The sequence below is a fragment of the Ranitomeya imitator genome, chromosome 2, assembly GCF_032444005.1.
Source record: "Ranitomeya imitator isolate aRanImi1 chromosome 2, aRanImi1.pri, whole genome shotgun sequence".
Lineage (NCBI taxonomy): Eukaryota > Metazoa > Chordata > Amphibia > Anura > Dendrobatidae > Ranitomeya > Ranitomeya imitator.
Window position 1 is genome coordinate 455,979,291 of NC_091283.1, and position 27,571 is coordinate 456,006,861.

The 27,571-nt window shown below is 43.6% G+C and overlaps 1 protein-coding gene across 4 annotated transcripts; it reads right to left on the bottom strand.

The window, feature by feature from the left end:
* Window positions 1-1,393: 1,393 nt before the first annotated feature.
* LOC138664452 (opioid growth factor receptor-like protein 1) lies at window positions 1,394-27,062 on the bottom strand. Of its 4 annotated transcripts, none has more exons than XM_069751158.1 (13): window positions 26,887-27,062; window positions 14,109-14,180; window positions 9,489-9,578; window positions 7,491-7,557; window positions 6,763-6,841; window positions 6,308-6,374; window positions 5,762-5,910; window positions 4,819-5,107; window positions 3,137-3,203; window positions 2,811-2,889; window positions 2,666-2,732; window positions 2,154-2,302; window positions 1,394-1,847 (listed from the first exon to the last, which is right to left on the bottom strand). In XM_069751158.1, the coding sequence occupies exons 1-13, from the start codon at window positions 26,974-26,976 to the stop codon at window positions 1,583-1,585; spliced, it is 1,530 nt and encodes a 509-aa protein (XP_069607259.1). In that variant the 5' UTR covers window positions 26,977-27,062; the 3' UTR covers window positions 1,394-1,582. The 4 variants fall into 4 exon arrangements, with proteins under 4 accessions (XP_069607259.1, XP_069607262.1, XP_069607260.1 ...); XM_069751161.1 differs by lacking the exon at window positions 26,887-27,062 and adding an exon at window positions 26,263-26,416; XM_069751159.1 differs by lacking the exon at window positions 26,887-27,062 and adding an exon at window positions 15,963-16,031.
* Window positions 27,063-27,571: the final 509 nt, after the last annotated feature.

The window sequence follows — 27,571 nt, forward strand, 5'->3', positions numbered from 1 at the left end:
AGTCAGTGCTCGCTCCATACTCCCCTCCAGTCAGCCCTCACACAGGGTTAATGCCAGCGTTAATGCACCGTGGTGTAACGCACTCCATTAACGCAGCTATTAACCCTGTGTGACCAACTTTTTACTATTGATGCTGCGTATGCAGCATCAATAGTAAAAATATCTAATGTTACAAATAATAATAATAAAAGAAAAACGTTATTCTCACCATCCGACGTCGCGCCCTGTGCTCGTCAGTGCAAGCGGCAAGGATGCTATGTGAGAAGGACCTGCCATGACGTCACGGTCACATGACCGTGACGTCATCACAGGTTCTGCGCTCATACCAACCCTGGGACTGGAAGCTGCCCATGCACCGCACACAGGCGCCAGGGCTACAAGGGGGCCCTCGGATCTCGGCTTTGGGAAAATGGCCGCCGCGATCTCTTGTGCGCACGCGCGGCATCCCGCGGCCATTTTCCTGAAGCCCCGTGCAGCAGAGCACTACATCTGCGCACACGCGGCCCCAGGAAGATGGCCGCCCCCACCGATGACAGGGGGTAACAGCGCAGATCGCGCGCTCCTTGTTCACGTGCCCACAGTGGATTAGTCACCTCAACGTGCGGACACCACTACGCCACCAACGTAAAGCTGAGGAAGAAACAGCGCTGTGAACACGCCCACCCGACCTGACCAGCCTGATTGACAGGCGAAAACGGCGACTTTGGTAATGTATTGCGCAGCGTAGGTGGGGAATCAGGGTACACTACATACACTATAGTAACGCACAGCGCAGGCCCTATTTAACAGTATTTATATCTCAATCTCAAAAAACGGGGTGACAGGTTCCCTTTAAAGAGGTATTCCCATCTCCAAGATCCTATCTCAATATGTAGGAGGTGTAATAATAATAATTTTGGAAAATACCTCCAATTAGAAATGTAGTATAGTTTTTCTGATTTGTTATGTCTCTTTCCTCTGATGCAGGCATTGCAGGACCTGGGTATCAATGGTTACATCCACTGATGAGGTGACAGCTAGTTGTGAATGGTTGTAACCATGAATACCTAAGGTCCTGCAATGCCTGCGCAAGAGGAAAGAGACATAGGGAATCAGAAAAACTATACTACATTTCTAATTGGAGGTATTTGCTAAAATTATTATTATTACACCGCCTACATATTGGGATAGGATCTTGGAGATGGGAATACCTCTTTAACACACACACTTGTATGTGGTCTTGCATTGTTACTTTCCTCACAAACTCCTACTCACTACACCCAGGATTTAACTTCCTTCTTGGCTCCACAGCTCCTCCAGCTATCTAGGCTTGACTAATTTCTCACCCTTTGCTAACCTACCTTCTATGTGTGAGATAATGCCGAGAATCATGTCACACGGCACATAACAGCATCACATTTAGAATTATATTTTTATAAAATGCATGAATCTTTTTTGGGAGGATGTTCCTTCTTCCTCCTGACAAATTTATTCGCAGGTCAAAAAAGCGGGACAAGGAATGGACAAAGAGGGACAGAAAAACTTTAAATTAAAAGAGCGAACTGCCCTTCCATAAAGCAAATTAGGTATGCTTTCTCCATATCTATTCCTTCTTGGCTTCTCCTCTGGCCTGTCTCTCTTTGGGTTTGCAGGTCTCCTGGACAAAGTCGTTTAGTTTTTTGTGCTCCTGTGCGTCCTTCACAGTGGGCATAAAGTAGTCCAGTGCACTCTGTTTTACGTTGGGTAAGTGACCGTCACGCAAGGTCTCCTGCAGAAAGAATTTGACCAGTGGGGCCTGGAAGTGACTGTAACCCATTTCTCTCAAACACTTGAGTATTCGGGTGATCCGCATATTGTTGTGGCTGTGACTGTAAACAAAGAGAAAAAAAATGGTCTGTCTATATATCTAGGAGGTTGGGACAGAAAAGAGCCCGTCCTTACAGTGGGCTCAAATATGACCTCTGCCTGTGACATGCCTGCCACTACGAAGGGCTCAGCTGCAGAATCTCCTGTCCCTTAGTCCTGTGTCTACAGTTTTTTAGTAGTCTGCACACAAATTGGTCTGATAGATGTAAGGGGAAAGAAAACAGAAATTAGGGTGGGGGTGAAGACCGATATGTGTAGAATGAAGGCGGACAGAGAATGAAAGGATAATACGCAGTAGGTCTATTTACTTGTTCAAGTTCCGAAATCTGTCCCTCCAGTTTTCTGCCTTCGTCACCTTTCCACTGTCAGGGTCCTGGAGTTTGATTCCGTAAAATCCCAGCATGAGCTTGTATGCTGCTCTAAACCTGCTCATGACTTCTCTGTCTTGCTTCATCATCTAGAATGGATTTCAGAATTTAGCAGTGCTGCATAGATTATATGAACAGTGGCATAGCTATATGGGGGATGTTGCATGGAAATTTTAAAGGTTGGTTGCCATTTTTTTTAACTCTTCTAGAAGTGAATGAAGGCGGCTGCGCATTCACGGTGGCTACAAGAAGGCATTCAGGGGTCAAAATAGGTGAAAGTCACAGAGGGGTGACCTGTATCTTTAATAACCCATGGACATGCCATAAATGAAATGGCAATAACCCTTTAAGGCCTGCATAAGAATTTAATGGGTGGTAGAGGAGGGGCCCTGTACAGACTGTGCAGGGCTATGTCTGAGAAAGAAGATGGTCAGTATTTCAGTGTCAGGTACCTGGATTTCATCTTCTGTCAGTGGTATAGCACTTGAGTTAATACCTTGACTTCGTAGTGGAAAAAGCCTACAATGGAACAAGAAAAATATAATATGAGAATAGCATGTGGATGTCCCTAAGCAATTGCTGGATGGATAATCTCACCACTGGATGTAGGAACGATTCTTCTCCAATTTGCCATAGTCAGTTCTCCATCTAGTAAGTAGCTCATCGATGTGCACCCCTGTGAGACAAAGACCAGGTCACACCTCACATCCATCCTATAATGGCTACAATTCAGCACAGAAGATCACATAAAAATACAGTATGGATTTTTAACTGCATAACTTGGGAGGATTTGCCATTCAGGATCCTGGGAAATCTGGGTGACAACCCAGCACCAGCCATATTGGTGGTCATGAAGCACACTGAGAAACATATGTAACTAATCAATGGCTAAATTGGCCACTGAACAATTGATCCACACTGACCATTTGGCTTGAAGGGCTCCTTGTTTTGATAGAAATCCAGATTAGGTGTACGGTATGAAGTCTTATCCTACGGAAGAAAAATTACAAAGAAATTATGCAACATTGCATAATGGACAAGAAACCCAAATTGACTTCCACGATTAGATCTAATGAAATTTAACATGCTTCAGGATCTAGAGTGGTAAAGTAGTGGAATTGGTTGAAGCGAACTTCTCAGGTCGGATAACGATATTTACCTACAGATACGGGGTTATTCTGCAGGTTAATAGCATTAGAAAGATATCCAGTCGTTGTACTGAGAGGTCAGCTCCAGGGTGAAATTAACTTTGTTCCTCCAGGGAGCTGCCGGCTTTTAGTCGCACAGTCATTGCTCATATTGACCCAATATCTGAAGGTAAATAACATTATCTGACCTGACAGGTTCCCTTTAACAATAATCTTCCTGGCAGTCTAGGGTGGGAAAGGGGTTAATGGAAGACATTCCTGGTGGTCTATAAGAATAGTAATATACTTTGTTGTCTATCCCTGGTGGTCTAGAGTTGAAGCATGATGTTTCATTCTGGCAGGCTCCATCTGTTTAACGATGATCTCATCACGCTTCTTCAGAGATGATTCAGAGAAAAGAGGTCTGTCTGGTAACATCAGCCTCCCTTGACTATTGTTCTCCATGGTCTCCCAATGTGAATGCTGCCCCTGCCCTTACCCCAAACCCTACAGCAATGGTTGATTTTCATGAGCTTGTAGATTTTTCAATGTGTGGGAGAAGGGCTAAGGAGGACCATCATTCTGTGGGTAGGCTGAGGGAGGACTTTATACATTATGTGGGGCTGTGTGGGGGGCCATTGTACTGTACATGGGGCTTTGTGGGGGGAACATAATACTGCATAGGGGCCAGTAGGTGAACTATAAAACAGTGTGGGGGGTAACCACCTTACTATGTAGTTGAAAGAATGTGGGAACATCCTTCTGTGTGGGGGCATTTTGGGGGCATCATAGACTAAAGGGGCCATGAAAGGAGTATCATAATCTACAGGGGCCATGTAAGTGATATAATAGTGGGTGACAACACTAAGCGGATTCAGTACGGGTAAAATAACTGTGTGTCACAATACATATCCCCCTATATGTCTTAAAAAGTTGGGAGGTATACCCTTCTTTGACTGCGCCTATGTGATATTTCAGTTTTTCTTTTTTAATACATTTGCAAAAATTACTACAATTCTGTTTTTTTTTCAGTCAAGATGGGGTGCAGAGTGTACATTAATGAGAAAAAATGAACTTTTTTAATTTACCAAATGGCTGCAATGAAACAAAGAGTGAATCATTTAAAGGGGTCCGAATACTTTCCGTACCCACTGTACTTGTTGACTTCTCTTCACTCCTACTCACCCAATCTTTTGGACAGACACACAGACACTTACGGTTCATTCCTTACTGCATATTTACAGGCTCGATTAGTTTAATTTACAGAATAGCACAAAATCATCATAGAAATTTTTAAAAATCCAAATTTCACCAAATCATGAAAAAATTATGTTGCATCTGAATTAAAGATAGGAAGTAGACAGATAATTGCTGGATTAACATAGTAAATGTAATAATAAAAATCAACCAGATCAAAATGAGGGATATTTAAACAGCAAAGAGGGATAGAAGGCTTTGGGTCAAAAGTATCCACCAACTTTAGAGGTATGAGTTTCCCGTTTCTGGAACTTCTTGGCTTCTTCACTTGCCCATCTGTCCTTAGATTTATACTTCTCTCGGACGAAGGTCTCCAGCTTTCTGTGCGCCTGCTCTTCTTTCACAGTGAACATGAAATGTTTTAGGGCGCTTGATTGCACATTGGGTAGGTTATGGCCAAGTAAGGTCTCCTGCAGGAAAAACTGGACCAGAGGGACCTGGAGATGATTGTATCCCATCTCTTCCAAACACTTGAGTATCCGGGTGATCCGCAGGTTGTTGTGGCTGTGACTGTAAACATAGAGAAACTTCTTTATGTCTCTATTCTAGGTAGTTGGGAAAGAAGAGGGAGGACAATGATCCCTTCCCTATAGTGGGCAGACATTTGCACACTGCCTGTAACATGCATGCTGCTGCACGGGGCTGAGATGCCACCCCTCCTGTGCAATAGTTCTACATCTGAGGCTATCTAGAAGTCTGCTCATAATTTGGTATGAATTTCCGATTAATATGAGAGAAGAGAGGAAACAGAAAAACAGACGAGGAAGAGTGAAAATAAAATATGTGTTATATCAGTTTTTCTACAGATAGCACAGATACCCATTGTGTTCTAGTAGGCTGTTCACATGTTCATATTCATGTTTTTTTGCAGACCAAGAGACAGCAAAAAATACTGGAGACACATCTGTTTTTCATCCAAGTTACAGACCAAACTTGCCCATTCATATGAATGGGATATAGTTTTAATGGGTAGGAGAAATTTGGAAGTTAAGTTTTTCCGTACACTGATGTTAAGAATGGACACGGACTAAAAATGGATGAACATCTGATCGAGCTCTCTGATGAAAAAAGTATTTTTTTTTTTCTTATAAAAACCGACGTTGGAAAGACGCAGAATATGGGAGGACAATGAATAAGAGGATAATACGGAGTATGCCTACTTACGTGTTCAAGTTCTCAAATCTCTCTCTCCAGTTGCCTGCTTTTGTCACCTCTCCAGTTTTGCTGTTCAATAGTTTGATGCCGTAAAATCCCAGCATGAGATTGTATGCCTCGAGAAACCTCTTGTTGACTTCACTGTCTTTCTTCATCATCTGAGAAAGCATTTCCGAATTAGTTAATATTTGATAGAATATGGGGGCAGTGGCGTAGCATTAGGGAGTGATGGAGAAGTGGTTGCATGTGGATCTCACTCTTTTCACTTTAATGGAAGTTTTGAAGACAAACAATCCAAGTGCTCTATTCAATGGAAACAAGATGGGGGTTTTTGGGGAACCTGATTCTTGGGTTAAGATTAGACCTGCAACCTTCAGACATGTATAGCATAGTTTATTAGTATGCCTAAATGTACGAAATGAGAATATTTATTTAAGGCCCTTCCATCACATATGAATACGATAGCTGGTAATGGACTATTACTGGTACAGATAGTGCTTTGGTACCCAGGCTATGTCTGAGCCAGAAGATGATCACTATGTTAGTGTCAGGTACCTGGATTTCATTTGTGGTCAGTGGCTTGGCACTTGGATTTTGACCCGGTTTCCTTAGTGGAAAAAGCCTACAATGGAAAAAGAAGGAAACTTTAAACTTAGAAGTAACTTCATGTGGTCAAAGCAATGAGATAAGGTATGAAACAGCAGTAAACCACCTCCATCTGTGTCGGTCTACAATGACCTGCCCTGCAGTTGGGGAAGGGGGAAAAACTACAGTTTTCCTGATTCATGAAAGTAATTCTAAATGTACAGAAAAGACTAACACTTAGGCCTTGCTCACATGTGTGTGTCTGTCTTGTTTCCACAAAGAAGCAGACAATTTTATTTTTTTATCTCTCTGATGGCCATTTTTATCCATTTGTATTTTATATGTCTGTTATTTTTATTTTCCGTGCGTAAAGTTTTTTAGTATAACAAAAAAAAACGGAAAGAAATTTTAGTTGGATAACTCACCACTGGATGTAGGAATGATTCCTCTCCAATCTGTCATAGTCATGCTTCCACATTGAAAGTAACTCATCAATGTGCACCCCTGTAAGACAAAGTCTGGGTCACACTTTACATCTAGCCTATGATGGCTGCAGCACAGTAAACCACATAAGGCTATGTTCACAAGTTGCGTTTGTTTCTGCAGGCAAAATTGCTTTCTTGGCAGTAAAGAAGCTGCTTACAAAAAAAAAAAACAGGTTTTGCTGCATTTTTATTGGCTCTTGTGCATGTGGACAAAGTTTAGTGTCCCCCCAAAAAACATGATGCAACTTCATTAGTTTTTTGCACCAAAATGCAGCAAACCCTGATATCTGCGCTTTTTGCTGCGTTCACTTACTCATTGCTTTTTATAGGTGAAAAAACCCTGAAAAAAGTGACATGCTGCGGTTTACAAAAACGCCACAATTTTCCAAATCAGTCAGGAAAAAAACCCAGTGTGTGTACATGAGAATACTGAAATCTGCTATATTTTGCTGGTACTGTAAAACGCAGCATTAAAAAAAGTATTAAAAAATGCAACATGTGTTCATAGCCTAAGAATACTACATGGATTTTTAACTGCAGAACTTGGAGGATTTCCTACTTAGTATCTTGGATGAGAACCCGATGGCAGCAATATTGGCAGTTATATACGGTAACTAAGCTATGGCTGAATAGAACTTTTACTGCTTGGCCCACCGGCCCACACTGACCGTTTGGCTTGAAGGGCTTTTTGTTTTGATAGAAATCCAGATTTGGTGTTAAGGTTGAAGTCGTATCCTGCGATGAAGAACAATGATGTAACAAAGAAACTATGCAGCAATGCATCATCGGCCAGAAAATCAAAATGCTAACCCACTGCTAGCTCTATTGAAACCCAAATCAGAAGAGAAGTTTGTGTCCATGTGTAAGCATTTTATTAAACTAGCCAGTATTCCTTATCTATGAGAATTCCTGGTCTATAAGATACAAAGAAAAAGAGCGTCAAGCTATATAAAGGGGACCACCACTAGAGTATTTACACAACTATACAAAATTATTTTTATTTGTCAACCAAAGAACAAACACCACACTATTAAAAACACTTAAAAACCAAAATGGATCATGGGTTCTTACATGAAGAACCACCCCCTTGGACATGAGTGTGATGGGGAAAAATGTGCACACAAGTGAACAATATATGTAAAGGATATACAATGGTGTATAGGCAACAATAATGGAACTATCTTATAAGCAGATGAGGATGATACGACTAACAGAATATCACCATTACATTAATCACACATAAAGGTATGGTATGGCTCGCAGCATTAATGGCACAGTACTACTAATGCTGCGAGCCGTACCATACCTTTATGTGTGATTATGTAATGGTGATATTCTGTTAGTCGTATCATCCTCATCTGTTTATAAGATAGTTCCATTATTGTTGCCTATACACCATTGTATATCCTTTACATATACAGTATTGTTCACTTGTGTACACATTGCTCCCCATCACACCCATGTCCAAGGGGGTGGTTCTTCATGTAAGAACCCATGATCCATTCTGGTTTTTAAGTGTTTTTAATAGTGTGGTGTTTGTTCTTTGGTTGACAAATAAAAATAATTTTGTATAGTTGTGTAAATACTCTAGTGGTGGTCCCCTTCATATAGCTTGACGCTCTTTTTCTTTGTGTCTTGTATCCTATTTATGTCATGCTTAGGGTTGACCCCCTTTTCTTGGTACTGCTATTATGCCTGGATGGTGCCCTCCACTTCCTCTTTGTAATTCCTGGTCTATAGACGCACTGAGGTGGTTTTCCTGCTTTTTTCAATGCTTGGCAGATTGGAAAGTTGGAAGACAGGGAGCCCTCCGTGTGACAGGGAAATTAAGACGGAACTGTGCTTTCAACAAACTTGACATAAATCAAAAGTACGTGCAGTTTTAAGAATATAGGCCTTTATTACTTTTTAACAGGGTACTGAGGGAATTACTACTAAATAAAGTGGCACTTAGGGTATAAGTACATTATAAAATTTCACTTGCAGCATTATTATTTTATCTTTGGCCAATTCAAATGAGTTTCTAAGATTTCTTTGTATACAATGTGGTTTGTGACCACCTCTCAGAACTGAATGTGGCTCTCAGGGTAAGAAAGGCTAGAGACCACGGATTTATGTAGAGAGAGGAGTGAGAAAACAGGCAGAGGGACACACAGAAAGATCTGCTGAGCTTTCTAACAAGACTTTTACCTCACATCAGAGGTAGATTCTTATGTACACTGCTCAGTACTATATTTTTTCCTCCATGATGCTGTTGTTTTTGTGTGCTAACTAAGGAATGAATAGCAATAATCCCTCTCTGTATGATGTGCTCTGTTTGGGAGACATCATCAGCTATTCTTCATTCACCAGCTCAGAGTCAATTGCAAATTAAGAGATAGAGCTTGCAAAGGGAAAAATGGTGAAAATGTAAAATACATGTCATGGAATTGTCAGAAATAGTGTTTTCCCTTATGTATACACACGACTCTTTATTCTCAAAAGTTGCTTGAAAGAAAGGTTCCCCATTAAGGTGTTGGCACATCTTCAACAACCGTTGGCCATATGCTCACTTGACTGTCAGCTATTACTTACAGACCCTCCTTCCCCAAAATTCGGGACTGTCTGTAGGTATCTTTGTTGTCTCACAGAAATTTTAGAAAGGGAGATAATCTTATAAAACATACCCTGTAATAATAATCATCACCTTCATGGTTGTCACCACTAAAACAGTTTCCTAGTGATGCTGAGTAAGAAGATGGTTTTGGTCTGACTTGCTAAGAGGATATAAGGGGAAAAAAAAGAATAAGTTACATGTTCACAAACATAAGCTACAAAAATCAGCAATTTAAGCATTCGAAATTGTGATCAGCATAATTTTATTTTCTTCCTCTGGGAGACCTCATTTTATCTTCTTCCTCTTGGACACCCCCTGACGAAGGAGTATATCCGAAACGCGCGTCGGGGTGCGCTGTGCTTGGAGAGAACGGACCCTTACAGGTAGTGACCTTTTACAATTATTTGGGTATATTCTTTACATCACTTGGAACCGGGCGGACTCTGGTGCAGGGTTCAGACTCATATCCTATAGACGGACTTAAACCTCTACATTGTTCACTATTGTTTAGACACACCAACACGCTGATTGCAGGTTACTTTGCACTGATGCACTTTTGTATTTTTTTCACACATTGTTGTGATGCAATGCACATATATACATTTTATATTGTGTTAGCACTTTGCACTTTTCTTGATTTTATCTTATGAGATTTGGCTCTTTACCTTGAGGCTCCCTCTGGTGTTACAGGCATATGGGTGTGTTTTTTCATTCACCTTGCGCGCCCTAGCTCCAGGTGATTAAGTGATTAATATTGTAATTTTACCCTTTGATTATGTCCGTTCACTTTTTTTAGTGCTATAGGTACTGGAATATTTCCGTTTTATCTACTATTTCTTTGATAGCACACATTGATTTATTGTATGTCTCCAAGCACAGGCACATCTTTGTAGTGCCACCTTTTAGTATTTTTGTATTCAATAAAGATATATGATATTTCTATAACATACTTGCTTTTCGTTATTTGATATACTTGATTTTCATTTCTGGGGTCTAGTTCTTTTATCATTAGTCCGAATGGTCTGCCATTCCCATGCTATAGCAGCCATATGACTACATTTTTCTATTTTATGTTTTTGATATATAATTCTTACATTTATATTTTTATTTGTGGTCTGTGGTTTGCTATTTTGTTCATTTCCTCTGGGAGAGCAGTGACTGTGCAGAATCAGGTGTAAATTTCTGGGCTCTTCTGCTTTGAGTGACACAACCCAGCAGCAAAACGGGTGAGAAAGCTCGATCTTTACAATGAGAATCCCTGTGCATAGCATTGTCAGTACCAGGCATACCATGGGGGTCTTTCAGTTTATGAGTCTCCATTCTGTCCTTCTAGAGGTTCTTAGCGGAGTCTCATCTCTTTAATAAATATAGCGGAACTAAAGAAGAACTTAAATTTAAGTTTTCAGAAATAAAATGTAAAAAAGGGATTAAAAAAAAGTCCCTATAAAAGTTTAACCCCTTAAAGGGGGGATATTCGGGACTTTGTTAAAAAAAAAAAATGTACCTAAGCACTAACAGGCAGGTAGTTGCTACCTACCTGCCTGCTGTGCACGGCGCCATTCTTCCTCAGCACAGAACGCTCATAGACCACTCCTGCCAGCGATTCAGCTGCCTCTGCTCCTCATGGGCTCTCCCTGTGGGTCATGGCACCTGCAAACCATAACAGTAAAATCTGGTGCTCTTTGCCTTCTGAGCTTTGCACTCTGCCTGAAAAATATTTCCCAATTAGATGCAGGGTATCGGCACACTCCATAAAAAATGGAACTCAGTTTCTTGCAAAAAAATTTCCTATTAGCCCTTAAAAAAATTAAAAATCTTGGGGTTAAAACAACATTTTAGTGGTAAAAATATAATTCTTTCTTTACCGCTCAGTGGTATAAAATTCTGTGAGGCACATGTGGTGTCAATATGGTCACTGCACCACTAGATGAATTCATTGGGGAGTGTAGTTTGTAAAATGAATGCACATATAGGGGGTTTCTGTTGTACTGGCACCTCAGGGGCTCTGCAAATGTGACATGGCACCCTCAAACCATTCCAGCAAAATCTGAACTCCAATATGGACCCTCTTCCCTTCTGAGTTTTGCTCCATGCCTCAAAAATAGTATTCCCCTACATATGGGGTACCGGCGTACTCAAGAGAGATTGCACAACAAATTGTATGGTACAATTTCTCCTCTTACCCTTATAAAAATATGATTTTTTATTTTCATGGCTGTACGTTATAAACTTCTGTGAAGCATTTGGGGGTTCTAAATGCTCACCACACATCTAGGTAAGTTCCTTGGGGGTCTAGTTTCCAAAATAGTGTCACTTGTGGGGGGTTTCCACTGTTTAGGCACATCAGGGGCTCTCCAAATGCGACATGGCGTCCGATCTCAATTCCAGCCAATTAGGCATTGAAAAAGTCAAATGGCGCTCCTTCCCTTCTGAGCTCTGCCATGTGCCCAAACAGTGGTTTATCCCCACATATGGGGTATTGGCGTACTCAGGACAAATTGCACAACAACTTTTGGCGTCCAATTTCTCATGTGGGAAAATAAAAAAAATTTAGACCTGAAGTACATTTTTTGTGAAAAAAAGTTAAATGTTATTTTTTTTTTTAAACATTCCAAAAATTCCTGTGAAACACCTGAAGGGTTAATAAACTTCTTGAATGCGGTTTTGAGCACCTTGAGTGGTGCAGTTTTTAGAATGGTGTCACTTTGGGGTATTTTCTGTCACATAGACCCCTCAAAGTGACTTCAAATGTGATGTGGTCCCTAAAAAAAAAAAAGGTGTTGTAAAACTGAGAAATCGCTGATCAACCTTTATCACTGATCAACCGTTATAACTTCCTAACAAAACAAAAATTTGGTTCCAAAATTGTGCTGATGTAAAGGGAAATGTTATGGGAAATGTTACTTATTTAGTATTTTGCGTGACATATCTCTATGATTTAAGGGCATGAAAATTCAAAGTTTGAAAAATTATGAAATTTTCTAAATTTTCACCAAACTTCCTTTTTTTTTCACCAATAAATGCAAGATATATCGAAGAAATTTTACCACTATCATCAAGTGCAATATGTCATGAGAAAGCAATGTCAAAATCACCAGGATCCGTTGAAACGTTCCAGAGTTATTACTTTATAAAGGGACAGTGGTCAGAATTGTAAAAATTGGCCTGGTCAATAACATGCAAACCACCCTTGGAGGTAAAGGGCTTAAAGTTTAACGTCGTTTTAATTTTTATTTCATAAATTAATTATTGGTGTGAAAATAAGCAACTTTCTAATATATCTTATCAGAGAAAACAGCTTCTTTTCTCTGCCAGAATAGATCAGTCATTAGCAGAACTCTCAATTCGGAGGTAAAATCCGTATTCAGTGGAGACAGACTTTCTGAGAGAGGAGATGACAGTTGCTAAGGCTAGGTTCACATTGCGTTAATGGGTTAATGCTAGCGGACTCCGTTACATGGCGAAATTGTCGCAATTAACGCCATGCAACGGATCCGTTAGCGAACCCATTGACGGCAATGTGCTAACGGATCTCTAGCGCATCGCTAGCGCATGCCATTTTCGGCACGCGCTAGCGATGTCCCGTTAGTTTCGGATGGACCGCGGACGCTGCTTGCAGCGTCCGAGGTCCGTTCCTCGCTAGCTCAGATCGGGTATCTTCGCTAGCGGGATCGGCAAACGCGATCCCTTTTGGAACATTGCGTTAGCGCAGTCCGTAGCGCTATGCGCTAAACGGACTGCCCTAACGCAATGTGAACCTAGCCTAAGGATACAATTCTATGTAGATGGGAGGACCTACAGGCAGAGCTCCACCGTCCTCTTACCCCTCCTATCTAGATAGATTCCTATCAGTGGCAGCTGTCATCTCCTCTCTCAGTAATGTAATAATCTGACTTCAAAATGGCTGTTACTCTTTAAAGGGGGTTTCCACTACTAGAACAACCCCTTCTTGTTCTGAATGTTTTAACTTCTGAAAATAAAAACACCTATACTCACCTTCCATGCTGGCGCCATTCCAGCGGTGTCGGCACTTGTGTTTCCAGGGCTCATGTGCAGTTGTTATGACACGTGATCCCTGCGCCCAATCAGAGCTGTTGTCACTGTCAACACTTTCGGATGGATGTATTAGTAATGAAGAAGAAGTGAGTGGTCAGCTGCAGCTCTCACTTCCACTGGATGTCCGATTTGCCCAAATTGGGGACAATGACGCTGGCTCACGTGTCATAACAACCTCATGTGAGCCCTGAGAACGTGAGTGCCGACACTCCTGGAATGGCGCTGGCACGGGAGGTGAGTATAGGTGTTTTTATTTTTCATGTGGGCAAACATACAGATTAACAAGGGGTTGTCCTAATAGTGGACAACCCCTTCAAGTAAATTTGCTTAAAAGGGACATTCCCAGTTGGACTACGGGCAGACTTAAATTGTGGCACAGGCTTTAATAATTTGGAATGTGCATACAATAAACTGAATCACAACACTAAAGCGAAATTGTCCTTTGTGCACAAGATACATGGGGGGTCTCACAACTTATAACGCCACTGGGAATGCTTATGGCACATCCTTCTCTTGTCTCTTCTGCCCAGGGTGGCTAAATCCAACAACATAACATGGGTGGGGGATTTGATCTTTGCCACTGAAACCTGCATATATGCTACTGTCAACATCAGGTCTACCATAGGGGTCTTACATTTTGTGAATATGCTCCTCTGTCCCTCTGGAGGTCCTTTGCTGCGTCTGGTCCCTGATCTCTTGAATGATTCTGTGGGAGATAGAGAAGAATCTAAATGTAAGTTTTCAAAAGTATAATGGCAATAAGAGATAGAGAAAAACGCATAATAAAACCTAAAAGTGAAGCTGTCATGCCCCCAAAAGCTATTAACAGTGATCGAAGACTTCTGAATCCTCACAGAGCATGCCCAGCACATGGAATAACTGCAGACTTTCATCCCAACCTGTACAACCTCTAAATTTGTATAAATTTGTAGGTTAAAGGGAATCTGTCACCCCAATTTTCACCTAGAAGCTAAAGGTACCGTCACACTGAACGATATCGCTAGCGATCCGTGACGTTGCAGCGTCCTGGCTAGCGATATCGTTGAGTTTGACAGGCAGCAGCGATCAGGATCCTGCTGTGACATCGTTGGTCGGTGCAGAAAGTTCAGCACTTTATTTCGTCGCTGGACTCCCTGCAGACATCGCTGAATCGGCGTGTGTGACACCGATTCAGCGATGTCTTCACTGGTAACCAGGGTAAACATCGGGTTACTAAGCGCAGGGCCGCGCTTAGTAACCCGATGTTTACCCTGGTTACCAGCGTAAAAGTGAAAAAAAACAAAACACTACATACTTACCTTCCGCTGTCTGTCCTCCAGCGCTGTGCTTCTCTGCACTGTGAGCGCCGGCCAGCCGGAAAGCAGAGCACAGCGGTGACGTCACCGCTGTGCTTTCCGGCCGGCGCTCACAGTCAGTGCAGGAAGCAGAGCGCCGGGGGACAGACACCGGAATGTAAGTATGTAGTGTTTGTTTGTTTTTTACTTTTACGCTGGTAACCAGGGTAAACATCGGGTTACTAAGCGCGGCCCTGCGCTTAGTAACCTGATGTTTACCCTGGTTACCAGGGGACCGGCATCGTTGGTCGCTGGAGAGCTGTCTGTGTGACAGCTCTCCAGCGACCAAACAGCGATGCTGCAGTGATCGGGATCGTTGTCTGGATCGCTGCAGCGTCGCTAAATGTGACGGTACCTTTAGGCCACTGCCATCAGGGGCTTATCTACAGCATTCTGTAATGCTGTAGATAAACCCCCCCGATGTATCCTGAAAGATAAGAAAAACAGGTTATATTATACTCACTCAGGGGCGGTCCGATGCGGTCAGGGGTGGATTAAGGGTAGCCAGGGCCCCGGGCTGTTCAGACACTGTGGGCCCCCCGGTCATGTGACGGGGGTCATGTGACGGGGGTCATGATATACCCGAACCAGATTATTCCAGAAAAATGGCCGGGCCCTACTCTACTGTAACCTATTAAATATTTGTTAAAATCAGCAATACAGTTTAGGTATATTTTGACCAATAATATCACATACAAGGAACAAATACCACCGCACCATGACCAGACCACAAATTACAACCACAGTGATCAATTAATATCACATACAAGGAACAAATACCACCGCACCATGTCAAGACCACATATTACCACCACTTGGTGACCAAATAGCACATACAAGGGACAAATACCACAACACCATTTCCAGACCACATATTACCACCACATAGTGACTGAATACTACAATACCGATCAGTAATAAAAAAAACCCCAAAAAACACAATACTATTACCATAAGTGCCAGTATTCACAGGAGATCTGTACTTAGTATGCAGTGTCTGTGTAGAGGTAATACAGAGATCTCTGGTGGTATTATACACAGGAGCTCTGTATATAATGTATAGGTAATACAGTGATCACTGGTGACATTGTACACAGGACCTCTGTATATAGTATACAGTGTATAGTGTCAGTGTATAGGTAACACTGACTCACCAGTGACGTCTCTAGGTGAAGTCCTTCATCTTTCATCCAGCACAGACCGCCATCATTTCTTCCAGCCAGGATTCGTTTCTGCAGGAAATAACACAGTTATCTCGAGCTCCGCTTGCAGAACACATTACTTAATTTTTCACAACTTCTACATTACACCGCATGAAGAAAAAAAGGCGATATAGTGTCACTCTGCACAGTAACTGGACCGCCCCCCCCCCCATTTAAAACAGTGTCCTCAAAAAATAAAATAAATACATCACTGCAGTAATAATATCCCTTAATTAGCCCCTATGGTAATAATATTCCCCACCCTGGCCCTGTTTATCTCATTCCTGGCTCCAGCCATATGTTCTCGCATCCTGCACTCATGAGTATCCATTCTACATTTCTACTCCATATGATCTCCTCATCCTGCCCCATCTGTCTCCATCGTATCCATCCTGCCCCATGATCCAATCCTGCCCCATGTCTTTCATTTGGCCCCGTGTCTCCAATCATGCCCCGCATCTACATTCTGCCCATGCCTCCAGTCCTGCCCCCAGTGTGTCCAGCAATCTGCCCCAGTGTGTCCAGCATTGCCCCAAGTGTGTCTGACTCCAGCATATTGCCCCAGTGTGTCCAACATTGCCCCCAGACAGTGTGTCCAGCAATCTGCCCCAGTGTGTCCAGCATATTACCACCAGTGTGTCCAGAAATCTGCCCCATTATGTCCAGCATTGTCCCCAATGTGTCCAGCAATCTGCCCCAGTATGTCCAATTGTCCAGCATTGCCCAGTGTGTCCAGCAATCTGACCCAGTGTGTCCAGCATTGCCCCAGTGTCTCCAGCATTGCCCCCAGACAGTATGTCCAGCAATCTGCCCCAGTGTGTCCAGCAATCTGCCCCAGTGTCTCCAGCATTGCCCCAGTGTCTCCAGCATTGCCCCAGTGTCTCCAGCATTGCCCCAGTGTCTCCAGCAATCATCTGCCCCCAGTGTCTCCAGCAATCTGCCCCAGTATGTCCAGCATTCCGTCAGTGTGTCCAGCAATCTGCCCCAGTGTCTCCAGCATTGCCCCAGTGTCTCCAGCATTGCCCCAGTGTCCAGCAATCATCTGCCCCAGTGTGTCCAGCAATCTGCCCCAGTGTGTCCTCCAGCATTGCCCCAGTGTGTCCAGCAATCTGCCCCAGTGTCTCCAGCAATCTGCCCCAGTGTGTCCAGCAATCTGCCCCAGTGTCTCCAGCAATCTGCCCCAGTGTGTCCTCCAGCAATCTGCCCCAGTGTGTCCAGCAATCTGCCCGTGTCTCCAGCAATCATCTGCCCCAGTGTGTCCTCCAGCATTGCCCCCAGTGTCTCCAGCAATGCCCCAGTGTCTCCAGCATTGCCTCAGTGTCTCCAGCAATCATCTGCCCCAGTGTGTCCAGCAATCTGTCCCAGTGTGTCCTCCAGCATTGCCCCCAGTGTCCAGCAATCTGCCCCAGTGTCTCCAGCATTGTCCCAGTGTCTCCAGCATTGCCCCAGTGTCTCCAGCATTGCCCCAGTGTCTCCAACAATCATCCGCCCCAGTGTGTCCAGCAATCTGCCCCAGTGTGTCCTCCAGCATTGCCCCCAGTGTCTCCAGCTTTGCCCCAGTGTGTCCTCCAGCATTGCCTCCAGTGTGTCCACAGTTAGCTTATCAAAAAAACAAAAAAAAAACGAGTCTCCTCACCTGACCTGGCGCTCCAGCGGCGACCTCCCTCCAGCAGCGCACACTCACCGGCGACTGACAATGACGTCAGACGCCGGCGACGTGTGCGCTGCGCCAGCGGCCGACATCAGCTGCCAGCCTCCAATTGGCTGGTGGCTGTTATTAACTATTGACATGCGGGCGCACGGCCGCACGTCAATAGGAACCCGCCGCAGCGTCGGAAGGGGCCTGGTGAGCAGACGAGACAGGGCCCGATGCGGGCCCCCTTTCTCTGCCCACCGGGTCCGGGGACACATAAATGCCAGCGGGCATTCACAGTCACATTCAGGGGCGGATTATCAGAGGGTCAATCTGTGCGGTAGCCCAGGGCCCCCCACACCACTGGGCCCTGGGCTACTTCCCATACTGACCCTCTTATAATCCGCCCCTGGATGCGGTCCAGGTCCGATGGGCGTCGTGGTTCGGGTCCAGCGCCTCCCATCTTCATTTGATGACGTCCTCTTCTTGTCTTCTTGCCGCTGCTCCGGCGTACTTTGTCTGCCCTCTTGAGGGCAGAGCAAAGTACTGCAGTGCGCAGGCCCTGGGAAAGGTCAGAGAGGCCCAGCGCCTACGCACTGCAGTACTGTGCTCTGCCCTCAACACGGCAAATCAGTACGCCTGAGCATGAGCCGCGGCATGGTCGCGTATAGCAAATGCGGGTTTCTTACCTCGCAACTACCCTACTTTCTGCACCCAACCCGTAGACCATTATACCCCATTGAAAATAAAAACATTATTCATCAGTTCTTTGGATAATATTGGCCACAGCGGCCAGTATATTAACAAACAATAACAAATAACAAATACATAGCAATTATTGATACAATCTCTAAAATGAGGGGAGGGTTCTTGGAGCTAAAAAAATCTGGCTTTTATTTAGCAATAACCAACGAAGTTCAACCACCATGTTACCCTCAGCCGTAAACCACCAGCTCAAGGGCACCAAACAACCCATTCAGGGAAGACTTACCACCAAAGCTCCCAAGGTAAGACCCTGTCCAGAGCCCATATCCAAATGCCAGATCAACCCCACCTCATTTTAACTGTCCGGAATTTACTCACAATTCCTTCCGCAGTGAGTCAGCGTCAACTCCAAGAACCCCACCCCGCCAACCTAGCCACTGTGACGAAGTACCGCTCTTCTCAATCTACTAAAACATCCATCATTCACTTACATTTTTTACCCTGCTCCACTTGAAAACAAATTTTTTTTATATAATATATATACAATAAACAACCCCTTAAAAGATATTTGTAAATAAAAAATTCGCCACAAATTAATCCAACCTACCAACAACCAGAAATTGGAGAGGGTGGGTGGGTCTTCACTCTCCGGATTCTTTTTTAAAATGCTGTCTGTTATGACCTGGTGGTCAGGACAATAATGGACCTGGTGGTTAAGAGCACACGGAATGACCTGATAGTTACTGATAATAAGGAGGAGCTCTGGGACGTGGTAACTCTGCTGACCGCAATCCCTAAACCTATCAAACACACTAGAAATAGCCGTGGATTGCGCCTAACGCTCCCTATGCAACTCGGCACAGCCTAAGAAACTAGCTAGCTCTGAAGATAGAAAAATAAAGCCTACCTAGAGAAATTCCCCAAAGGAAAAGGCAGCCCCCCACATATAATGACTGTGAGTAAAGATGAAAATACAAACACAGAGATTAAATAGATTTAGCAAAGTGAGGCCCGACTTAAGGTACCTTCACACATAACGATATTGTTAACGATATCGTTGCTATTTGTGACGTAGCAACGATATCGTTAATGAAATCGTTATGCGTGACAGCGACCAACGATCAGGCCCCTGCTGGGAGATCGTTGGTCGCTGAATAAAGTCCAGAACTTTATTTCGTCGCTGGACTCCTGCTGACATCGCTGGATCGGCGTGTGTGACATCGATCCAGCGATGTCTTCACTGGTAACCAGGGTAAACATCGGGTAACTAAGCGCAGGGCCGCGCTTAGTAACCCGATGTTTACCCTGGTTACCATGCTAAAAGTAAAAAAAAACAAACAGTACATACTTACCAACTGCTGTCTGTCCTCCAGCGCTGTGCTCTGCTCTCCTCCTGTACTGTCTGTGAGCCGGAAAGCAGAGCGGTGACGTCACCGCTCTGCTTTCCGGCTCACAGCCAGTACAGGAGGAGAGCAGAGAAGCAGAGCGCAGCGCTGGAGGACAGACAGTGGTAGGTAAGTATCTAGTGTTTGTTTTTTTTTACTTTTAGCATGGTAACCAGGGTAAACATCGGGTTACTAAGCGCGGCCCTGCGCTTAGTTACCCGATGTTTACCCTGGTTACCGGGGACCTCGGGATAGTTGGTCGCTGGAGAGCTGTCTGTGTGACAGCTCTCCAGCGACCAAACCGCGACGCTGCAGCGATCCGGATCGTTGTCGGTATCGCTGCAGCGTCGCTTAATGTGAAGGGACCTTTACTGAACAGACCGAGGATAGGAAAGGTTACTTTGCAGTCAGCACAAAAACCTACAAAAAGACCACGCAGAGGGCGCAAAAAGACCCTCCGCACCGACTCACGGTGCGGAGGCGCTCCCTCTGCGTCCCAGAGCTTCCAGCAAGCAAGACAACAAATTAAATAGCAAGCTGGACAGAAAAATAGCAAACCAAAGAAATACAAGCTGGAACTTAGCTTCTGATGGGAAGACAGGTCACAAGAACGATCCAGAAGTGAACAGACCAATACTGGAACATTGACAGGTGGCATGGAGCAAAGATCTAAGTGGAGTTAAATAGAGCAGCAGCTAACGAATTAACCTCGTCACCTGTGAAAGGAAACTCAGAAACACCCACCAGAGGAAGTCCATGGACAGAACCAGCCGAAGTACCATTCATGACCACAGGAGGGAGCCCGACAACAGAATTCACAACAGCTGTCCAGCCGCTGTAGTGAAAACGTGGGCTACTGTGAGGAAATTAACTTTATTCCTCCTGGGAGCCACTGGCTTTCAGTCATAGAGGCGTGCCCGGAGTGTACAGTCACTGCTCACTACACAGTGATCTGCTGTCTGGATGCAACGTACAGAGGCATGAGGCGGGAACCGTCAGAGATAGTTGTAATTCTATTTATATACAGTGATTTAAATGAACTCTAAACAATTAGTAATTAGGCAGATTAACATTAACAAACAGATAACAATAGACTTGAAAAAGCAAAGGAAGTCTTTCTGAATCTAACATCAATGTTCTGTTCACAACGGTGGTGTGCCCAGTCATGGGAGCCACCATGTAACTTCTCTCGCTCAAATTTTGGCCATAGTGGGGGGTCACTGGGTTTTACCACTAGGCTGCAAGTCTCTATTTGACGCAGTCTATCAAAGCACGTTGAGCCTCCCAAGCCCCAACAACAGGAAGTGATGGCCCTGCTCACACGCACTGTCCTTCCGCAGTTGCAGGCATGTCCTGCCAGTTGCAGTCTCCTCACAGATGTTCTCGGCTTGACCGTCATAGGAAGTATCTCAGGATTGGACAGAAGTGGACCAGGCCTTGGTTCTTGAAGGGCGACGTCTAGTCTCTCGAGCTTTACTGGCGTGGGACATGGATCCTGGTCCCAAGTACCGCAGGCGGAACTCAGATTTCTACTGTGTGGAATACAGGCCTTGTCAGGAAGATATCTTGGTGTTGTACTCTTTTCCCTGAGGTCTGTTAGGGTATGTTTCCACGGTCAGGAATGGCTCAGTATTTGCTCAGGATTTGACGCAGGTAAAATTTGCACTAAATCTGCATCTGAGGTAACTGGCAGGTCACCTGCTTTTTTTATGCATTTTTTTACATGCATTTTTGATGCGTTTTTTCATTGCATGCATTTTATTGTCACTTGAAATAAAGCTAATTGAAAGTTGGCTTCTGGGAAGGAAAAAAGTGATTTCCTGTTTGCAGGATATTGGGATATGTTCCCACGGTCAGTAAACGGTGCGGGTTGGATGCTGTGTACATATGCAGCGTCCAACCTGCAGCGTCCAGCTGTTATAGCATAGTGGATGGGATTTCAAGAAATCCCATGCCCACAATGTGTGCACCAATGCCCGCGGCTCACCCGCAGAGATGGACATGCGGTGCGTCTTTCCAGACCGCAGCATGTCAATTTATGTAGTAGAGACATTCCATCTCCACTGCGTAAATTACCCATACACTTTCATTAGATGTGGTAAAACGGCATTATCTTCCTAGTCACATGCGTATTAAGTGCGGTAACGCAGCTTACTACGCATGTGTACTAATGTACAGAACAGTGAATCTTGTGACACAGACGGACGTTTATGACACAGAAAGTGGAGGAAAGCAGATAGAGGTCCCCTCCTTTTTAAAAAATATTTTTAAAAAAAATAGCGTGGGATATAGCTATATATGTTAACCAGCCAGAGTAAAGCAGACGACTGGGACTGGTATTTTCAGGCTGGTAAGGATCCAATATCTGTAAATTAAACAACTCGTGTGTAATCGTCAGAGGGATTAATCATATAGCTCACAGATATCCACCCTATATTTAAAATGTAGGGTGGATATCTGTGAGCTATAAGGATCCAATATCCATGAACTTTACCAGCCTGATAATACCAGGCCACAGAGGTCTGCTTACCTTGGATGGTTAGCAAAAATAGTGGGATCCCCTTCATAAAAAAGGGCGTAGGGTCCCCCTATTTTTCTTAGCCAGCCAGCTAAGACAGCTATGGCCTGGTATTCTCAGGCTGGCAAGGCCCAAGGATTTTGGCCCTCACCAGCCTAAAAATAGCAGCCTGCAGCCATCCCGTAACTGGCACATCCTAAGATGCACCAATTGTGGCACTTTACCCGGCTCTTCCCAGTTGCCCTGTAGCGGTGGCAAGTGGGGTAATATTTGTGGGGTTGATGTCATCTTTGTATTGTCCGGTGACATCAAGCCCATGGATTATGTATCCTAGTTAGAAAAAAGCTGAGGGCACTCACCAGTTTTCAAAGGTCATTTCTTTATTAATATCAACTCCAGATAAAATTCATGGCCGGGGAAGAGGGAGCCGAAGCTCGTGTGAGCAGGGGAGGACATTGCAGAACGAGCTGTCAGAGTGCTTACAGTTGCCTCCATGACTGAAAGCCGGCGGTTGGAATATACTTAATTTTCAGTAAGGTGGCAAGACAACATGAAAAGACTAAAAACCTGCATATTAACCATATAGGTGAGGGTTAATAGCGTTTTGGGACTTGACCCATTTAACCCCTTACTGAATATTCTGGTCTTAAATGACTGGACACTTTAGAAATTTTGCACATTTTGTGGTTGAACAGCCTTCTTTATTTTTGGCTACCAATATAATTTTTTTGTGATAAGTTTAATTTTGAAAAAAAAATGTATATTTGGCCTTTCTTACTTTTATCAGAGCTAATGTGCACAAAAAGCTACCAGCTCATAAACAGAAGGCTTCCAGCATCTTGTAAAAAACAGGCTTTATTGGAAATCTACGTATAGTAGGGCTGTCAGTCCAATCATAAATATGGATTTAATAGGGATAATATGTACAAATAAATTCTATTTTTCTCAAAATTTATACCCTCACTTGCAATGTTTATGGCACACCCTTATCCTGGGTGGAAACTGACTGCGGAGGATTGAGTGCAATAAGAAATTTCTGAGATCTTCTGCCCTTTGTAGCAAAATCCAGCAAATAATTTTGGTCCCACTTTGATCTTTACTATGGGAACCTCTGTATATGCCACTGTCAGTATTGGGCCTACTCAGGCTCACAGAAGAGGAGGTAAATTCAGTGGACCCCCTTGAAGGAGTGCTAATACTCTTGATTCATTATTTAAAGAAAAAGGCATCATATAATCATTCATTGTACCAACTATTTTGTTTAAGAGCATGTAGAAGCATAAGTAACTGTGTACTAGTTTTAGGTGATGTTTGCATGTAGCTGAACAGTGGGACCCTAGATTCAATGTTACTGGTGGGCCCTTAACACGTCAGTCTGACACTGGACATACCATAGGGGTTTTATATTTTGTGAGACTCCACTTCTGCTGATCTGGAGGACGAGACCCTTCCTATGATTGGTCCCCAGTCTCTTACATACAAATGTGGGAGATACTGAAGAACCTAAATGTGAATTTCCCAAAATTGCATGGACATAATCCACAGCAATGCCAAAAAGACTGTCTTTTGTTACCTCTTTTAGAAGCTTCAGGATTTGGAAACTTGGAGTAGTTAAAATAAGTAATACTGTATAGTCATTCCTCGGGCGGCTTCCTGTTATGATCCGGTGACCTTGGAGCAGCATGAAAACTTTCACTGGAGTAGGTGGTAACTATACTGACCGCAAATCCTGATCTTAACACCGCAACTAGAAGTAGCCGTGGGGTGTACCTAACAAACCCTAGACACCTTGTCACAGCCGGAGGACTAAATACCCCTATAGATGGAAATAGGAATACTACCTTGCCTCAGAGCAGAACCCCAAAGGATAGGCAGCCCCCCACAAATATTGGCTGTGAGTAGGAGAGGAAAGACAAACACAGGCAGAAAACAGGATTTAGCACAAGAGGCCACTCTATCCTTTCCTATTTTAGCTAGAGTACTGTGCGGTCAGTATTAAAACCCTTCCAAAAATATCCACAGCAGATTATACAAAAAATTCCTCCATCTAACTAAAGACATGGAACGTATATCTGCAACTCCAGAGACTCGTAAACTCAGAGCAGGAATACAATCAAAAAACAAGCACACAGCTTGTGTGCAATAGAAAAAGAAACAGACACTTATCTTTGCTGAATTGGCAGCTAAGCAGGAGAAGCCAGACAGAGATCCAACACTTCCCAAGAAACATTGACAACTGGAAAGGACTAATGAGTCCTGCAAACCTAAATACCCCAGTCAGAACTGCAATCAGCAGATACACCTGTCCAGGACTGCAGCCCAGAGACAACTGCATTACCACCTACAACCGCCGGAGGGAGCCCAAAAGCAGAATTCACAACAGCTTCCTCTCTGCGCTCTTAATGAAGACAAAAGGGAAACAATGCTGGATGAGGAGCCATGTCAAAAACTACGGCAAAACCGCTGGCGGATCAGTTTCAGGAAAAAAACTTTTTTTTTTTGCAGAGGCTGTCTTGTGAAGGAAAACTCAGCCAGAATAAGGAAGCTGTGTGCACATAGCTAGCTTCCCATTTTTTTTATTTATTGTAAAATCACTTTGATATTCATGTTCGGTAGTTTGAGGGTTTTCATTTTCTGATGTGGTTTCCACCCGAAAACTTGTCATTTATTATTTTATTAAAATAATCCCTCTGTGTGCACATAGCCTAATGTGATACTTTCAGGAAAGATTGACATTAATGACTGACTGCTACAAGTATTGTCTTTCTTCTATAATGAACTGAACTTCCTTGTATTAGGTGCACGGATGATATATACGGTATATATAATTGTTACTCATTGTATATATCTCAACTATGTGGGCAAAAGTACAAGGACACATCACTTAACTAAACTTTGTTTTTTCATTCATCCCTATTGCGCCCGCTTAACATGTAGCCCCTCGCTATCTGACTTTAGACAGAACCATTCAGTCACAGTAAGTAAAGAGCCCCCCCCGATACCAGCAAGGTCCTGTAATCGAAGTCACCGATTTAACAAGTCAGTTTTTCATTCCTAAATATTAAACCATCACCAGAGAGTGATATTATTGAAAAGCAGAGGAACTGAGCAACTCAGCCACAAAGTGAAGACGACGTAGGGGTTTGCAGAGGATAATAGTGGATTAAAGTTGCCAACGCTCTGCTGACTCGGTACCTGTAGACTCCAAACCTCCTCTTGTATTAACATCAGCGCTAAAACTGTGCACTTGAAGCTTCGCAGCATGAGTTTCCATGACAGAGCAGTCTCACATCACCAACCACGATGCCAAGCATTGGATGAAGTGGTATGAACCACACCACCACTGAGATCTGGAGCACAGAATATGTTCTGTGGATTGAGGACTTCTCTATCTGGAATCTGATGGACAAGCCTGGGCTTGGTGGATGTTAGGAGGTTACCTGCCCGACTGCATTGTAGATCAGGGAAAGAACAGGAATCCCACCTGTCAACAACGCAGAGACCCACCTTACCTGAACCAGGTGGCCTCAAACCTGTTCACCTCATACATGCTTGTGTTGGCTTTCCCTTTCCTATTCCGTTTGCTTTGTATATTTCTTCCTTCCCTTTTAAAAAAAATATATTTTATAACCTGTACTTGTGCTGTCACCATCCACCATATGATGTGTCCCTAAAGAAAGTGGGTACGTGGCGTGTAAACTGATGCAGACATTTAGGTGGCCTGGTCAGTTCTGATATTAATATATGGATTCTTAATTTATTTCGCCGCCCCCTTTTATATGAGCAATGCCCTTCAAAAAGGCATCTCTTATTTTCGAGACTCGATTAGCAAGTTGTTCCCACCTCTTGGTAAATTTGGGGTAATTTGTGCCATTTTCACCCACTCGTAAGCTTATGCATCCCGCACACAATCTCATCACTGACACATCCATACACCAATACTTTGTGTAATAAATCTAGAGAATGTTGTAGGGCACGAAATTCTTTCGGAGAGTTTTTTTCATTACTTACCATTTTCTAAATCCCTGCTTCTGCTCCAGAGATCCCTTCTTCAGAAAAGGTTATTAGTGTAGCAGCGCTACACGACGCTCAGCCCTGGTAAGGCGGTTTTGTGTAGTGCAGTAATTGAGCTGTTTGCACTTTCCGCCTCTCCCCAGACATAAATGGCTAGTAACGGGGAATGTGAGCTTGGACGCTACACAGAGATATACACAAAGCATCATTTCCTGGGAACCTGATTGTCGTGAACGTAAATTACACAAGAGTTGGCAGAGCTGATGATCAGATCTGACTGTATAATAATGAGCGAACATAATCCAGTGATCTCCAACTGTTACAGAACTACAATGCCCACTGTCAGGGCATGCTGGAAGTTGTAGTTTTGTAGCTGCTGGAAAGCCATAGTCAGAGATCTCTGCTCTTGCCCTCAATGATGAGACCCATAGTGTGTACCGAACCTAATTTATTGGCAAGACTTCATTGAAAAAAAAAAGTATGTAACCGAGTGGCCTTCAGCCAGGAAGCCACTGCTGTAATCGGTTACCCATAAAATACAGACGAGGGACCCTGTACCCCATGTGGACCAGACCCACCCCACTTGTCTCACCCATTAGTATTCTCTAAGCTCCACTTTACCTGATTTTTTTGCTTTTTCTGTTCTCCAGTTCTTTCATCCCGGAGTACATAAGTTTGGGGAGAGACACTTTTCTTAAATTTGTTGGCCATTTGCTTTACAACGCAGTTTTAATAGAAAATGAAAGTAAGCAACGGACGAAATCTCCGGTTACACAACTCACAGCACCTTCCTGCTCAGCTTCATTTAAAGGCAAAGTCCACAGCTATTAGTGAATTTATTCTTACAGTAGAAAAAAGTCTGATCGTGACCTTGAAAATGTGAACAAGAGGCTATCCACTGACCTGTCATTCTTCTAATGCACCTGGTTAGTATTTTCAGTCTGTAGGTCCTGTCCACACTTACCTCATTTAAAAAAAAAATATATATATATTAATTGAATACAGTTGACGTATCCTGTTTATCTTATCTTTACTGGAGACCTTCTATAATGTCTCACCTAACCCATAAGGCCTCTTTCACACTTAAGTCTCTTTTTTCGTCACAATCCATCGTTTTGTGAAAAAAAAAAACGGACCCAGCACATGCTTCTGCTGGATCCGTTTTTTTCTCATAGACTTGTATTAGCAACGGATTGTGATGGATGGCCTCACGTTTCATCCATCGTGCACTGGCTCCGTCGGAAAATTGCTGTCCGTCGGGCGGAGACAACACACAGTGGAATGTTTTTTCTGTACGCCGGAAAAT

Coding starts and splice junctions, on each gene's coding strand:
- LOC138664452 (XM_069751158.1), bottom strand. CDS start 26,976: ATGGCCAACAAATTTAAGAAAAGTGTCTCTCCCCAAACTTATGTACTC. Junction 6,375..6,762: donor AATCATTCCTACATCCAGTG/GTGAGTTATCCA, acceptor TTTCCATTGTAG/GCTTTTTCCACTAAGGAAAC. Junction 5,108..5,761: donor AGATTTGAGAACTTGAACAC/GTAAGTAGGCAT, acceptor CTATGTTTACAG/TCACAGCCACAACAACCTGC.